Below are 14,820 nucleotides of genomic sequence, written 5' to 3' on the forward strand. Positions count from 1 at the left end.
ATTCTCCACACCACTCACACTGTATCACTCTCATGTGTGGATTTCTCCCCATTGCTTGCAACACATCTCAGAATACCTGCTCCTCCAATCTTGTAAACTGAAGTGAACTTCCTCCGTGGAGGCACCAAAACGTGGATGGACAAAAGTAGTAGAGCATAACCCGCCTTCACAGCCACACTCATCCACGTTCAAAACACCCGAACAACACAATCACAAGGCAAAAGGCATTCAATCAACATTTTCCTCTCTATAGATCTCCTGAGACAACTCACTCTTGGATACATTTTCTCCAGAGCCAGACAACCTCAAACAAAAATGCAGTGGACCACACAATTTGAGACAAGTGGACTTCTTCCTTCAATAACTCAGAAAACATTCAGCTTCAAATGCATCCAACCCACAATGCATATGAAGACTATCTTCTTGACTCTTCAAGACATCAACCCACAAAATGGCCACGGTCAGAAGTCAGACATCTTATCATGTCTTCCCAAGATCAACATCAAGTACCATAAATGATGCAGCCTGCCATTTACTAAGCAATAGCTCATAGTCAACCATATACAAACCCACACAAAAGACACCTCAAGCAAAGACTTCAGCCTCTTTAATCTCATGCAAGCCCAACCACATTCTTGTTGCAGCTCATGCTTTCTCAAACCAAGGTACTCCAGCTTCTATACACGATTGTCCAGCCTGTGCTCTCGTTCAGCACCCTCTGTCATCACCACAGAAGCTCCTTACACCGGCTGCAGCTTCTCCTACTGTTCTCTTCTTCCTCTTCTAAGAACTACCCTTCCAATTTAATAAACTCTCCATCTTGATCCCTTCCCATAATAACCCAAGCACTGAATTCATCTCTTGCATATGGAGTTCATAACGCCTCTGTTGCCCATCTCTTTCATCCTGCATAGCATCCTTGACTAAATCCCCTAAGCCTTCATCAATAGCGACGACTCTGGTAACTCAGCTCATGATCAAAGGCCTACTGTAGCTTATCTTGCTCTGGCGCCCAAACTCCATAGTCTGCTCATCACCTCTAAATCATCCTCAACTGCTCACAGAACTCATATACTGCAAAAGCTCCTGGCTCGTGAATATGCACTTTATTCCTTCCGCTCTCAGAAACTCGCCGGTGTCCTCTCTGTGCGCAATCCTCTACACCAGCAGCCGCTCCTCCTTATCTCACAGTCTCGTGTTTTCATCTACTAGTAGCCAAGGAGCTCTTCTACGATGTAGTCCATCAGCAAGCCTCTCTCTCTGTCGTCTGAGATCCTCCGGCTGTCCACCACCCTTACGAACTCACAGGCTCTCTCCTGTAGTCATTGCGACCCCCTCGACGAGCAGCAGCTTCTTCTCAGCTCACACGTCCTTCCTTCCACACCCACTTCTCTTGCTCACAGTCTCTCTAATGTCTCGTAGCCCTCCAGCTCCCAGAAGCTCACCACACACGTAACATGCAACCTCCTTTTTAGATCCTAGCGACCGCAGCCCAGTTGATCCGCTTTCACGGTCCTCTCCCCTGTTCACGAAGCCCCCATCACCCAAATCCAGAACTCCCCTGACCTCGCGTCTCCTTGCGCCATCCTTCCCAGGCCACATTGAAGCTCTCGAGCCCCGAACTTCAAAAGCTCTCCCCTTCAGAGCTCTCCTCCTCTCGTTCACAGAGCTTACCCAGCTCACGTATCCTCCCCTATTCCCGTTCTCCAGCTTGTATATTGGCGACGCTTCTCCTCCAGGAGTCTCCCACCTTGCAATTGCGACTCCCTCCACACTACGAGCCCCCCTCTCCTTGTAGCCTGCTACTTGCAGTCGCCACCTCGCCATCTAGAACCTCCTCGCCTCGTCCTTACGTAGCCACCTGCATGGATACTTTTTTGATTATAGCCACGTCAGCTTTTACTTTTTCACCACTCTCCCACTCTTTCCTTCAAATTATACCAAGGCAATTAGTGCCTATACTCAACCTTAGGCACTCCACCTTTGCACATATCCTGCTAACCAGCATGTAGTAGTCAGTTCCCCACAGACTATCACACAACTATGAAGAGTACATGTCATCCCACAACAAAACCCCGTCACACTGCTCTGGATTGTCTGGGGATCCTACACTGCACTTCATTATCTCCCAGAAGTCCTTGTAGAAGCGTCTTCCATCTCAAGACAATATGTCATCAGTGTGGAGTCCATCATGAGGCTACCCAGAGCTCATTTCCACAACCAACTAGCTATATACATAGCTATGCACTCACCCATCAACATGCAACAAGTGAAAAATATTTTTTCATTTTTATCCACACAACGTGTGTAGCTGTAGGCGGTCCTCCTATATCACCTGGTTGACCTCATGATATCCGAGTGGGAGAAAAGGTGTATCAATGATATACTGGAAGGAGATAATCTGTCCATGTGTACCCCCAAGCTCTCCAACCATCAGCACGTGTGTGCATATCAGTGTCTCTGATCTCCCTCAACTGCTAGGGCCATGGAGGAGGATAGTGCTAACCATGGTAGTATGTCGCCCTGAAGTGCAGTCGCCATGCCCTCTGGCCCGATACAGATGAGTGATGACCTAGAAAGTTGCATCAAGCTGCAGTGGGAATGACCTAGACTCATCCTGAATAATCTGGTGGGACTGATGGCTTATTGCATATCATCCTTGACAACATGAGAGCCTGGAGACAGTCCATTTGTGCCCACTTTGTATATGAGAGATACAGTTTCCAGCAAGGGCTATCATGCATGTCTGATGGCTGAACTAGGGACTCGAAGAGGAGAGCCTTGGTCCAAGGGTCCAAAAGTGTGAGTGGAAGCACTGTCTCTCTAGCCTGGCCAACGAGGCATATCCTCTGCTCAAACGAGCCTGCATTGCCGACCGCATCATGAAAATAGAACCAGAAAAGAGAACCCCTAGATAAGTGTATGATGAAACAATCTCAACTTGTGAGCCATTAAAAGTGAACTACTCTCTATGCATAGCTGCTCTGATGTGTTAAAGATCATGACCTTGGTTTTACCAAGGTTGACTTTCAAATCATGTGACTCACAAAAGGACTATAGGAAATCTAAGTCTCTGGAGGCCCTCTGCAGAGGAGGACAACAGTACCACATCAACTGCATACAACAAGATCTGAATCAAGGAACCAACAAGCAAGCACACAGCACCCCTATTGTCTCCATAAAGTCTCAAGCTCGTGCATATACAGGCCAATTAGGATTGGTGAGAGAGGACAACCCTTGTTTCACCCCGATAGTACTTATAACCTCCTCTATCCAAGAAGCTCCAAACTCTACCCGAAACCCTCTCATAGAGTGGCATAACTGCCCACATGATCCCCTACTCATAGCCCATCTCATGTAGCCATCTAAAGAGGCGAGCCCTCAGTACTGTATCAAAGGCTTTGCGAAAATCCACAAAGCAGCAATAGACTCTCTGTCTCCATGACCTAGCCTCCTCAATGACATCTCTAAGTGTAAGTACATGATCCATGGTCCCGCGGTCACATCGGAAGCCACAGTCTGCCCCTCTGCTCTGAGTCCTTGCATCTTTGCAAATCGGTATCGACTACTAATACATATATCTTGGACATGACATGTCCAATCATGATGGTCCTGTAGTTTTCCACGTTCATGGAATCTTTGACACCCCCTTGGTGAAAAGCGTGCAGGAGGTAGCACGAGGCGAGTGTGAGATTGAGAGTGGGCTGGTGCGGAATGTCGTACATCATGCTTGCATAAGTGTGCCAAATCTGGGTGTCTAGAGAGGTGAGAGGGGCCGTCGCTTTCCGCCAAAAGTCATTGGAGTTGTTGCTAAACAAAATGTTCAATAACTCCTCGTTCCGATAGGCACCTAATTCTTCTTGTATACCAAGCGACGGTACTCACAAATCGTCTCTAGTTCACTCAAAAGGTTATGCTTGGTCTCAAATCTAAGTAGACAGCATAGAGCCTTGCACTCATCATTGTACCACCTATTATAGAGGACAGAGCCAACAGGTGAGGCGGAAAATGCGTGAAGGATAGCCTGTGTAGTGAGCAAGTGATGAAAGCAGCACAGTCCTCTATTAGGGATATGTACTTGATGTATGCAAGTAGTGTATACAAACGGGCAGAATACTTAGGCAAGAGTTTGTGATCGAATTGTATGTCGTGATAAGTAGTATGAGTGATCAGTGGTGTGGGTGGTATCGCGAGACGAGGGGTGTAGATGCTAAATAAGAGGTAGGTATGTCTGATCCTGAGGGGGGTGGTGCAACGACAAAGTTCGTGATACTAGATGCGAAGACAAGGGATACCATGATGTAGTCAACTACGCTAGAGTCTCCCCATGCGGGAAACAGGTGAAACCACTTGAAGAAGGCTATCAATTGAGACCATTATATATAACGAGATCATGCATTCCTACCCATATCCAATAGACCATGTCCATATGAAGTGACCAGGGCCCACTTCTCAACGGAGACTCGCATCATACCTCGTCATCTAAATCAATGTCCGGCAGCAAAATAGCATGGTCTCAGAAGTCAAGAAGCAAGACATGGCGTACACCTGTCCTTGCATTGAAGTCCCCAACGAGAAGGACTTCTCAACGGTTTTAAAAATCTACAATGTCTGGATAAAGAGTTGCATACGGTGATGTGTCATCCTCCTCACGCACATCTCGAGCAAAGTGAGATGTCTCAAGTGGAAAGTAGAAGACTACAACAAACACATCCTAGCTAGCCATTCGTCGCATCACGATCCAAATAAATCTATAATGTATGTCCCTCCTCTCTACTAAGATTGCCTCGAAAAGAGAGAATCTGTAAAGTACTACTAGTCCTCTTGACCCTCGTACTCTAACTGTATCTCTCGTGCCATCTCTATAAGTTGTCTCTTGTGTAAGACTCCAAGAAGTGCCCTGACTCTAACCACAAGGTAATCTGTAAAGTACTACTAGTCCTCTTGACCCTCGTACTCTAGTTGTATCTCTCGTCTCATCTCTATAAGCTGTCTCTTGTGTAAGACTCCAAGAAGTGCCCTGGCTCTAACCATAAATTACCATTACAGTTCCAAATGGTGCAAAATAGGGTCTCGGTGTCCTGAGTCTCCCTGCCCCCCTAGGTGGGAGGTGGGAAGGTGTTCAACGGGAGCCTATGAGGAGTCGTTCATCACGTACAACCACCCACTTTTCCTCCTTGCGGGCCAAGTCCCGATGCTGGATCAGGATGTGCCTCTCCTCAATCTGTAGGGGTAGTCCATGGAAATCGATGGGTGGCCCCGCAAGGCTAATCAGCGGCTACTAGTCGAGCCTGAGCGTCTCGAAAGCGTATGATAAGAGGCTGCTCACGGTTGGGATCCCTCCCCACCCGCTAGGCACTCTCGATCGCATGCTCTGCGACACTCACGGTAGTAGGCATGAAAGTGGTCGCATCGTCCATCGGCATAGCCAGTGTGTGAGGAATCCCACGAACCCTGATATATTGAGTCTTACTGTCCCTCAATTGCTGCTCCATGGAAGTGGCTCAGACGGTTGCCTTTGCAAGTTCCCGTTTCGCCACATCCACCCATCTGAAAGTCTCACCAATCATTGTGATTGCATAGCAGCTATGAGAGAGAGAGAGAGAAAGAAATAAAGAAAGATATATCAACATCCGCGGGAGGCCTCGCGGGCCTATGGAACAAAGTGCGGAATACACCAAAAGGGAAAAACTCATACAAGCCACAAAGGGCACGCTAAGGCCTTTGCTGAGTACTATGTTGAAACAAAGAGCTCAATAGCTCAAGCAAAATCAAGTACAAAACAGGTCATATCATATCATATCATGTACTACCTGAAGTAGGTTGAGAGCTGGAACTAGAACTGGAATTGAAACTCAGAATCCGAAACCCGACACTGTGGTGGCTCATCTATAAGCGACGAAAATGTCTCGGATCTGTGTCTGTCTGGCTATCTCATGCTGTGGTGGCAGAGGGGGAAAACCAGGTCTGCATTGAGCTCTATTTGCTTGAGATGCACCAACACAAGGAAACCGTGCTACGACAGATCAGAGACCACAGGAGATGACCAGACCACAAGACATAGAGGCTGACTAGACACAGCGGCATGTCAAAAATTCTATGCATTTGAGTAAGCTCCAGGACACAGTGGGGTGAGGAGGAAGAGCTAGCTGATGTGCGGGCAATATGGATTGCCGAGAGAGGATTGCTGAGGCCACCCATGACATGGAGAGCGACCAGAGCACACTCAATTGAGGTCCGACCCATCACAGCTTTTCTTAGAGGAGACCGCCGAGACGAGGGGTCACTCTGAACATAGCTCAATGGGTTTAGAGATCGAGGAGACCGGAACTGGATCAATCATGACATTGGGCCGAACCCACTCCCATCTTGATAGAGTCGTAGTAGGCTGGCAGCCCATGCACAACTAACACAAGGGCGAGATGCTCTAGCCCGATTGGAGAGTGCTTCCAGGCACACTTTCAAGATCCACCGACAAAGTGCTGGCTCTTCAATACGCTAGTGTGACCGACTGCTAGTGTGACCTACCGATAGCAGAGTGGAGGAGATTTGAGTGGCTACAGGTGACTATGGGATCTTGGATGATTCGAAGCAAGCCCTCAGTCCCGCATGAGATAGTACAAGTAGAGTTTGCCATGACAACACCACGGATTGATGCCATCTTCCAGACAGTGACATTCATCCAGAGTCTGGGACTTATCCCAGTAGAGACTACCGAGGCTAGCTGGGGAGTCATTCAGACGACTAGTTGAGAGCGGGACGGACACATGGTATGCAGGTATATCCACTAGTTTGCCAGACACGGGATTCAGATGGACAAGCTCCCTCCCTTTCAGTACAGTATGGATGCACCCCTTGAGTCGATCCCACGAGATTGAGATTACCATATCATACGGTTAGACCTCCTCCAGCTTCACACATCTCAGACTTGGGGGGGAGATCAGGAGCTTCCCACCAAAACCCAGTTCTACCGCAACCACTTTCGGATAGTCTCGGAGGAGGGATTCATCATCAGACCCTAGCATCTTGAGGACTGAGGAGTCTCACATGCACTGAGGATCGCCATTGGGCAGATGTGGGTTTCATCCCCTCAACTGAGGATTGAGACAGGGAGAGCAGCAAGTACACCCAGAGAGCAGCGGATCTGCATGCGATGCACACTAGGAGTGATTGAGACAAAGAAACATTTTTCATAGTGAAAAGGGGTAATGTGAAGACTGATCCTAAATAGGTGTAGGACTGCACTATCTCCATTGGCTCGTCTCGGTAAGTGAAGCCGAGTCGACGAAGCACTGCATGTGAGGTGTTGAAGACCATAACCCTTGTCTTCCCAAGATTGATTATCAGCTGTCTCTCTCTCTGCAGATTACCTCTAGGGACTCCAAGTGTCTTTGTAGTCCCTCTGCTAAGGATGAGATAAGGACTATATCATCAGGGTATGCTATATCTGTATCATGAGATCGGCTAGTAGTGATCCGTTGCCCTCTATGCGGTATATGAAGGAAGTGATCTCATCAACATGAAGCCCGAAGAGACTCGGTGAGAGGGAGCATCGGTGAGAGGGAGCATCCTTGCTTCACCCCGATCGTACTCTCGACCCAATCCGATAGACCACCTAGGGCGCGAACTCCGCCTCTGACTAACTCATATTATCAACCCCCATATCAGTGTCTCTGGAATATGTAGCTCCTGTAGTCTCTTCATCATGCAGGACCGTGGGACAGTGTCAAAAGCCTTCCGAAAGTCTACAAAGCATGTGTAACCATCTGGTGACTGGACCTCGCCTCCTCAATGATAGTCCTCAGAGTGAAAATGTGATCTGGGGTAGAATGTTGTCTTTGGAATCCTGCCTGCCCTAGTGCCTGTTGCCCCCGAGCCTCTGTATGACAGCTGAGCTCCTTCTCTAAAACTAATCCATAATCTTGGCCAAAGTGTGGCCAATCATGAGGATACGGTAGTTCCCAGTCTCCATAGGGTCTCCGGCTTTGTGTATCGGTACAATAGTGGTAGTGCTCTAAGCCGGTGGGAAGCCGTGTCACACAGCCCGGTTGAACATATGTGCTAGGACCGGGGCTAGGATCTCAGCAAAGTGCTCAGTCCGTAGGCCCTCATGATCCTGTGCTCTCCGATTGTGTAATCGCCGAAGTGCAACACGTGCATTCTCTGTGGTGAAAAAGTGGCAAGTGGTGGACCTAGGCATAGAGGACATATCCGGTGGTGTCTACATCTGGGCATCATAGAGGGAACATCCATATGTGTGCCACACATCTGGGTCAATGATGGGAATACATGGCTTTCCCTCCGATAGAAACCCCCACCCAGTGGTCGGGTCTCCTCCTCTGAAAGATCTGACAATCTCATCCATCCTATGTGTGAGGAAGGCCGGCCTCTTACAATGTGTCAATCATCGAAAGATCTTATGTGTCTCAGGTGAACGTCAAATGACCCAAAGACCGCGCCTGTGTGACGTGGGCTCTCACCTCTCTGCAGTAGTTATCGAACCAAGGGTTTTGAGGCACCTTCTCATCTCAGATCCGTATGGATCGAGCTGAGGGAAAGGATCTGGTAGCAGCATCCTGTATCACTGAGACAAGGGTGTCGGAGGCGCTAGCGAGGTCTATATCATAGGGTCAGGAGCTCCATGGCTAGGTGACTCACATACACTGAGTCAAGGGCATGGTCAAACTAGATATAAATGCGTGCGGGCGTGGGAGAAGCTCTCCCTGTAACAAGCATGGTGGCAAAGATATGAAAGGCCAAGTATGAGTGGTCAACTCTGAGTGGGGGGGGGGGGGGGGGGGTATGGCAAAGTCATATATGCGTGAGACAGTCTAGTAGGCCTAGTGGATGGTCCATTGTACTAGATCCACCACCATGTCCGAAGCAAATGAGTCTTCCAGAAGATGGCCATCTATGAAGGCCATTATAGATGATCAAGTCGTGGATTGCCCCCAGCTCAAGCAGATGACCTCCATACCCTGTCACCTGTGGGGCATCTGCAAAGTGTCTCAATATCCCGAGCTCAGCTATATCTAGCTCCCGGACTATGTGTGGATCTCTCTCATCTGTGAAGTCAAGCAGGCCCATCTATCTATTTCCTGCCCATGCATTGAAATCCCCTAGTAGGAGGGTGTCTCCCTGTCTGAGAACTCCGTGATGTCATCATGGATCGTCTCATATGGACTATGTTTATCTGTAGTGACCTCTCGTGCATAGGATGACATGTTTGGAGGGAAGTAGCACACCGCAATGAAGATAGGTCAAGCATCTGGAAGTTGAATTCGTATCCACATGTGTCGTGCGTGCTCCTCTCTCCAAACCACAGATATGACTCAGGTGTCACTTGAAAAGGACAGCCACGCCTCCGAAGCCTCGTACTCCGCTCTCTCTCCTCAATTACATCCTATGAGCTGACTCCCATGTGTATCCTGTTATTGTGGGCAGCCCTCTCTCTGGGCTCTCCTGCGTCTGGGTGTAGAAGATCATATCTCTATCATTATATGTCTCCAAGAAGTCCCCTCGGTCAAACCATAGTGTGCCATTACAATTCCATACTGCTATTTTCAGTCCAGTGTATGCACACATCCCACGAGATCGACACCATCATAATTATCCCTCTTCCTTCTTTACCTTCTCTTCCTTATCCTCTTTGTCTCCTCTTTCTCGGATGATCACCCTACCATCCCTATATGCAGCCCATTTCCCTGCTTCCCTCCTGCCATTACTTGTTCCATACCTTCCCTTCGGTGCTCATGCTGTAGAAGTGTGAGATCGTCATCCAGGTAAATCCTCGTTCCCTTCAAAGTCGCTCTCGTGCTCATGAGTGTCTTTCTATCCATGGCTATCTGGAACTTCAGCACTAGTGGTGGCTTTGTAAGTGCCTCAGGCTTGCCCACCCTCTAGGTTGTCTCGCAAGTGAGATTGACCCCCATTTTAGTGAGCAGTATCTTGGCATCTGCCATTGGAGTGTCTCCCATTGGTAGGCCCCTCAACAAGACATTTAGGTCCTTCTCTTTTCCTCCTCAAGTGCTTCAGAGATGATCTCTGTTTTAGGGGCAGATGTGCCCTTCTTGATCACAACCTTCCATTCCCCCATGCTGATTTGTTGTTTCAGTTCGGCGTGCTTCCCTTGCATTGTGGCCTACATAGCTGCAATATCTTTCTTGAGGTTGGCATTCTCTGCTTTGAGTTCTTCCATTGCCTTGCATGTCTCTACCGGAGGCCTATTCATTTCTTTTTTTTTCTGTAATTCAATTTCCAATGCATGTACTTTACCCTGGAGGCTGGTATTGGTATCTACCCATTCCAACTTGTCTTTCTCCCATTTGTGCTTTCTCAGCCAATAAAGCCACATTGGTGGCGTCCAGATTATCTATCTTCTCAATGAGGGCTGTGCAAATCTTATGGAGGCTGGTAAAGACATTCTCTGCAACCTTGTTGGGTGTCCCTGATGAGTAGGTTGCCATGGCAATATCTAGGGCCTGTTTTCCCCATTTATCTTCAACACAACCACGCGTAGGCATTTTGCAAACTCACTGTTTGATCCTGTTTATTTGCATGAGTATGATAGTGCAGAAATAGTGATACTCCGTACATCTTTTGCTGTCCTGAGTGACCTTCATGCATGCTGATATGTATCCTTTGTCTTCTCTTGTCTCGTCTTTGTTTTTCAATGCTGCATTGTAGTGATGTGTGGTTGGAGCATCCTCCTCTCCGTTTCTTGATTCAAGATTTGAGCTTTCTTGATCTTCTTGGCTCTTCCTATAGTTATCGAGCTGGAACTTATGTGAACTAGGCTCCAAGTGGGGGGCGAGGAGGCCTTTGTATGGCTTGGGTACTAGGGGGGGCAGAGATGTACTATGTAGGGCTGAGGGCTGTGACCAGCCTCCTTAGCAGGGGCAGAGGGGCCTAGGCAGAGACCTAGAAGCAGGCCCAAGCCTGCTAGAGCTGGAACAGCAGGAGCAAGGGCACTATCAGCAGCAAATGGCGGGCATAGCAAGCAAAGGCAGGCGCAGCAAATGGCGCAGTGGGCACAGCAGCCAACAGAGAGGGCACAAGGACCCTTGGCAGGTGCGGGAGCCCAAAACAGGCCGGCGGGCTAGAGGCTCCCCCGAGCAGACGGGCAGGTGGCGCGGGAGGAGGGAGGGGGAGAGAGAGAGAGAGATTATTAAAGTCTTCAAAGACAGAAGGGTCTATAAGACTGAAAGAACCAGATACAATGAGCTGAATGGGTGGTGGGGCATATTGATATCTAAAAAAAGATATGAGTTATAGCCAAGAATTATCATCAAGGGTAGAATCAAAACCTTAGGCTTAGATTTGGTAAAATATCATCTAGTGATGCAACATTACATCTTCCGTCCTCTCCATGGGCTCGACATCTTGTACTGGTGTTTTTATGTATATCTTGCATTTGTCTTGGGTGCAAATGCCAAAAGCAGAACCTTCTTAGCTTGAAGAGAACCTTCTTAGTTTGAAGAGACGATTGGCCTATCCACCAGACAATCTGTTCCTCTCATCTTGGGCATAAGTATAATATACAAATTACTGTATGGGACCTACATGAAGCTTCAAAGTCATCATGCTATCCAACTTTGAGAATCATATCTCTTCAATGCTCACATAGTAAGCATGATTTTAAAAATGAAACCACTTGCCTTTGTATATATGCCCACAAATCCTTTAGGGAATCACCCAAAAAACCTGACTATATATTAAGTATGGAAAGATCTAACAAACAGCATTAGGCTCGTCAGTATATGACCAAGAAATTAAGGGTAATTGTGGTATTTGAGATTTATACATAAGGCATATCAACAGAAACAACTCGCAAATTCATTTGCAGATGTCCACGAGGACAAGACGAACTCACCTACAAACATGCAATGCTTTTCGCATGTCTCCTGACGCAGCTGCAACTTTCTGCAAAATGGCCAAAACTATCACGTCCACGACCAGACAGAAGGTTCCACAAGAAGAACTCATGAAAGCACAAAGAAGACAACAGCATGCCTGCATGCCCCACTAGTGTTATGGATTCCTTGAATTCATTAAGCCAATCATGATTTCAGAAGGAATGAGAACTTGGATCCTTGGAATGAAACAAATTGGAAACAATGCACCCTTCCCCATCACTAGTCCTTCATTTCTAAAAAGCATGTCCATGACCCATCATCCAGGAAAACCATCTTTGCAATCCTTTGTTTTCCTCTTTGTATGCAGGAAAAACCATCTTGTTTACCAATAAATATGAAGGTGAGAATGCTTTTACAGCTAAGCTATAGGGTCTTGGGAAGCTTATTCCTGGATCCTTTCAAGAACCAAAAAACAGATCGTTTTGATTCGAAAAAGTTATTTCCACTACTACTATCCGACACCTCGACCATTCTATACGAGGTGAGACACGTGTGCCAAGCCTAGCAGCCCTACAAAAGTTTGTTAAACTTACATCAATCCCTCTTTAAACCTATGAGTCAAGATAGATCTGAAACCATATTCCTTGGGACAACAGGAAAAATCCGTAAATACCAACTGCCTAATTACATGTGATGCAATATCACATGAAGTCCCAAATGAGAGAGTCCAAAAGCGTCAAAACATGATGTGTCATATAAAGAAAAGCTTCATGCTGATTCTTCCACCCATTCAATCACAGGATCAATTAACCAATTCCAGCTTGTAATTCCTCGACTATCCTTTCCTTATCAAGTGCATGTACAATCAATTAGTAATGACATTATTTATAAATTAGGTGGTCTCATCATCCAGACCCTGTTTATGTCTTCCTTTTGCAGTCCACTGATTCCTCACATACAAAATCAGCTACACCCAGCATAAGACATCAGTGAACAAATATTTCATCATAGTGCATATACCTAGATGAATCCGAGAACATTCCCAAACTCATCCTTTAAAAACACAACATAGTGCAGTTTCATCATAGTGCAGCCCAAATCCATGTTCAATGTGCTGAAAATGAAGCCACTAACAACTCTGCTCTCCAAAGCTCCAACCAAGACTGTATCCATTCTGCTAGGCATATATGTCGTATATCTGATGGATATTATTGGATCAGGCATATACACACTAAGCTCAAGCCAAGCTCCAGCTCTCCATCCAAGTATAGAACGAGTTCCCAATAAAGTGTAGAGCAAGTACCTTCATTGCACAAGGAGAAAAGGAAAAGGCAACGTACAATTATCCATTCCTCTCTGCCTGTTACTACAGAATGTGACAGACTAGGAATAATGAATGGCTTTCAAGTCACAAACATGTATATCCATTTGTACAACCCCAATGATGGACCTTGGCTAAAACTGGACACCTATGCCTCTGAATACAAGCCAAGTTCAGTGACTGGAAACTTAACAAGTCTCCATAAAACTGTCACATGTTCCTCATAAATTATTTGTGGTCTTCACAAAACTCAATCACCTTTTGCATGGGTTCCCAACTCCATAATGAAAGCTTACGAAAACAAAGGAAAGAAGACTATCTATACTTTAACGCGTGTGTGTGCATGCACGTGTGCACGTGTGTGTGTGTGTGTGTGTGTGTGTGTGTGTGTGTGTGTTAAATTTATGAGAATATAAATATACTGCACTGGATTTACAAAAAAAAAAAATGTGTGTGTGTGTGTGCACATTGAGTCCCCCATGACTCAATGTGCTTCCATTAGGCTCTCTTTTGGAGTCTAATGTCATGTACATTGATTTTATGTTAATTTTTTAGTCAATGGTTTCACCCCAAAAAAAAAAAAAAAAAAGTGTGTGTGCACACGCATGTGCCTACTTCTTCCATGTTCTGCTCTTTCAGGGAAATCCTTTTACGATCCCACACATAAATATATGATTTCACTAATTTAAAAAATGTGTGTGTGTGTGTGGAGCGCAGGAGCTGAGAAGCACGACCGTGCCATCCCCGCGACCTTGTCAGAGTCCGGTGCCCTCCAGCCACCGTCGCGACCTTTGCAGTCTCCCATACCACCTGTACGGCTACCCGTACAGGTCGTACGGCTGTTCCGTACAGGTTCCAGCCCGCCTCAGCTGTTCCGTACAGGCTCGCATCTGCTGCTGCTCTTCCGTACCTATTGTACAGTCCCCTCGGTGTGTGTGCACTGTTCGCGGTATGTTTGTGTGTTCTCAGTGAGGTGTACGCCGTTCTGTATTTCGTCCTCGCCAGGAACCCTGCGCAGCCTCGTCCGTACATCTGTATGGTTGCCGTACGGCATCCGTACGTCTGTACGATTCCGTACCAACTTAGTATTCCCGTACAGTCGGACTCCCCCCCGTGCAGCCCGTATATACTCCAGCACAGCTCATCGTCGTCCGTACAGTCTAGTACCTCTTGCCGTACAAGTTTTGGGGTTTTTTGCTCCGGTGTTTTCCCTAACAGTCCTATGTTTTCCACCAAAATCTTACCCCCTTACTAGCTATACTCTTCTTCTCCTCTCTTGTGGGCTTCCTATGGATATTTCTTTGGGACTGGTTTTTTGGCTTTCACTACCCTTTTACAGGTACTTCATTCCCAAGCTCCCTTTCTTACAAAGTCATGGCAGAATATTCATATGAAAAAATGTTTCAAAAGGAGCGCTCGGCTCCCTACAAGAAGCAAAAGCAGGTTGAGGGTCAACATGACCCGATGCATGATACTCTTGAGGCTCAACTGGTATATGATGTCATGCATGAAGGATTTGCAGATACGAGAAAAGAGTGGAAAGACTCGGTTCCTTCAGTTGGCCTCATGGTTGAGGTCGATGAAATTGTGGATCCAGTCAGAGAATATGCCAAGAATGCAGTCATATTATTTTTTCCAGGCCGG

General features: G+C 46.9%; 1 protein-coding gene across 2 annotated transcripts in view; it reads right to left on the reverse strand.

Annotated features, from left to right (window-relative positions):
* The window catches only part of LOC147895429 (DNA replication factor CDC6B-like), a 110,669-nt gene that overhangs the window by 24,836 nt on the left and 71,013 nt on the right, over positions 1-14,820 (reverse strand). For both annotated transcript variants that reach the window (XM_087383732.1, XM_087383731.1), the window contains one exon: positions 11,873-11,922. In XM_087383732.1, coding sequence (XP_087239858.1) covers positions 11,873-11,922 — 50 coding nt within the window. The remainder of the gene's footprint in view (positions 1-11,872; positions 11,923-14,820) is intronic.

Source organism: Dipteris shenzhenensis, chromosome 13 (assembly GCF_047967505.1).
Source record: "Dipteris shenzhenensis isolate YYH24624 ecotype China chromosome 13, Dip_SZ_1.0, whole genome shotgun sequence".
In the NCBI taxonomy this organism is placed as follows: Eukaryota; Viridiplantae; Streptophyta; class Polypodiopsida; order Gleicheniales; family Dipteridaceae; genus Dipteris; species Dipteris shenzhenensis.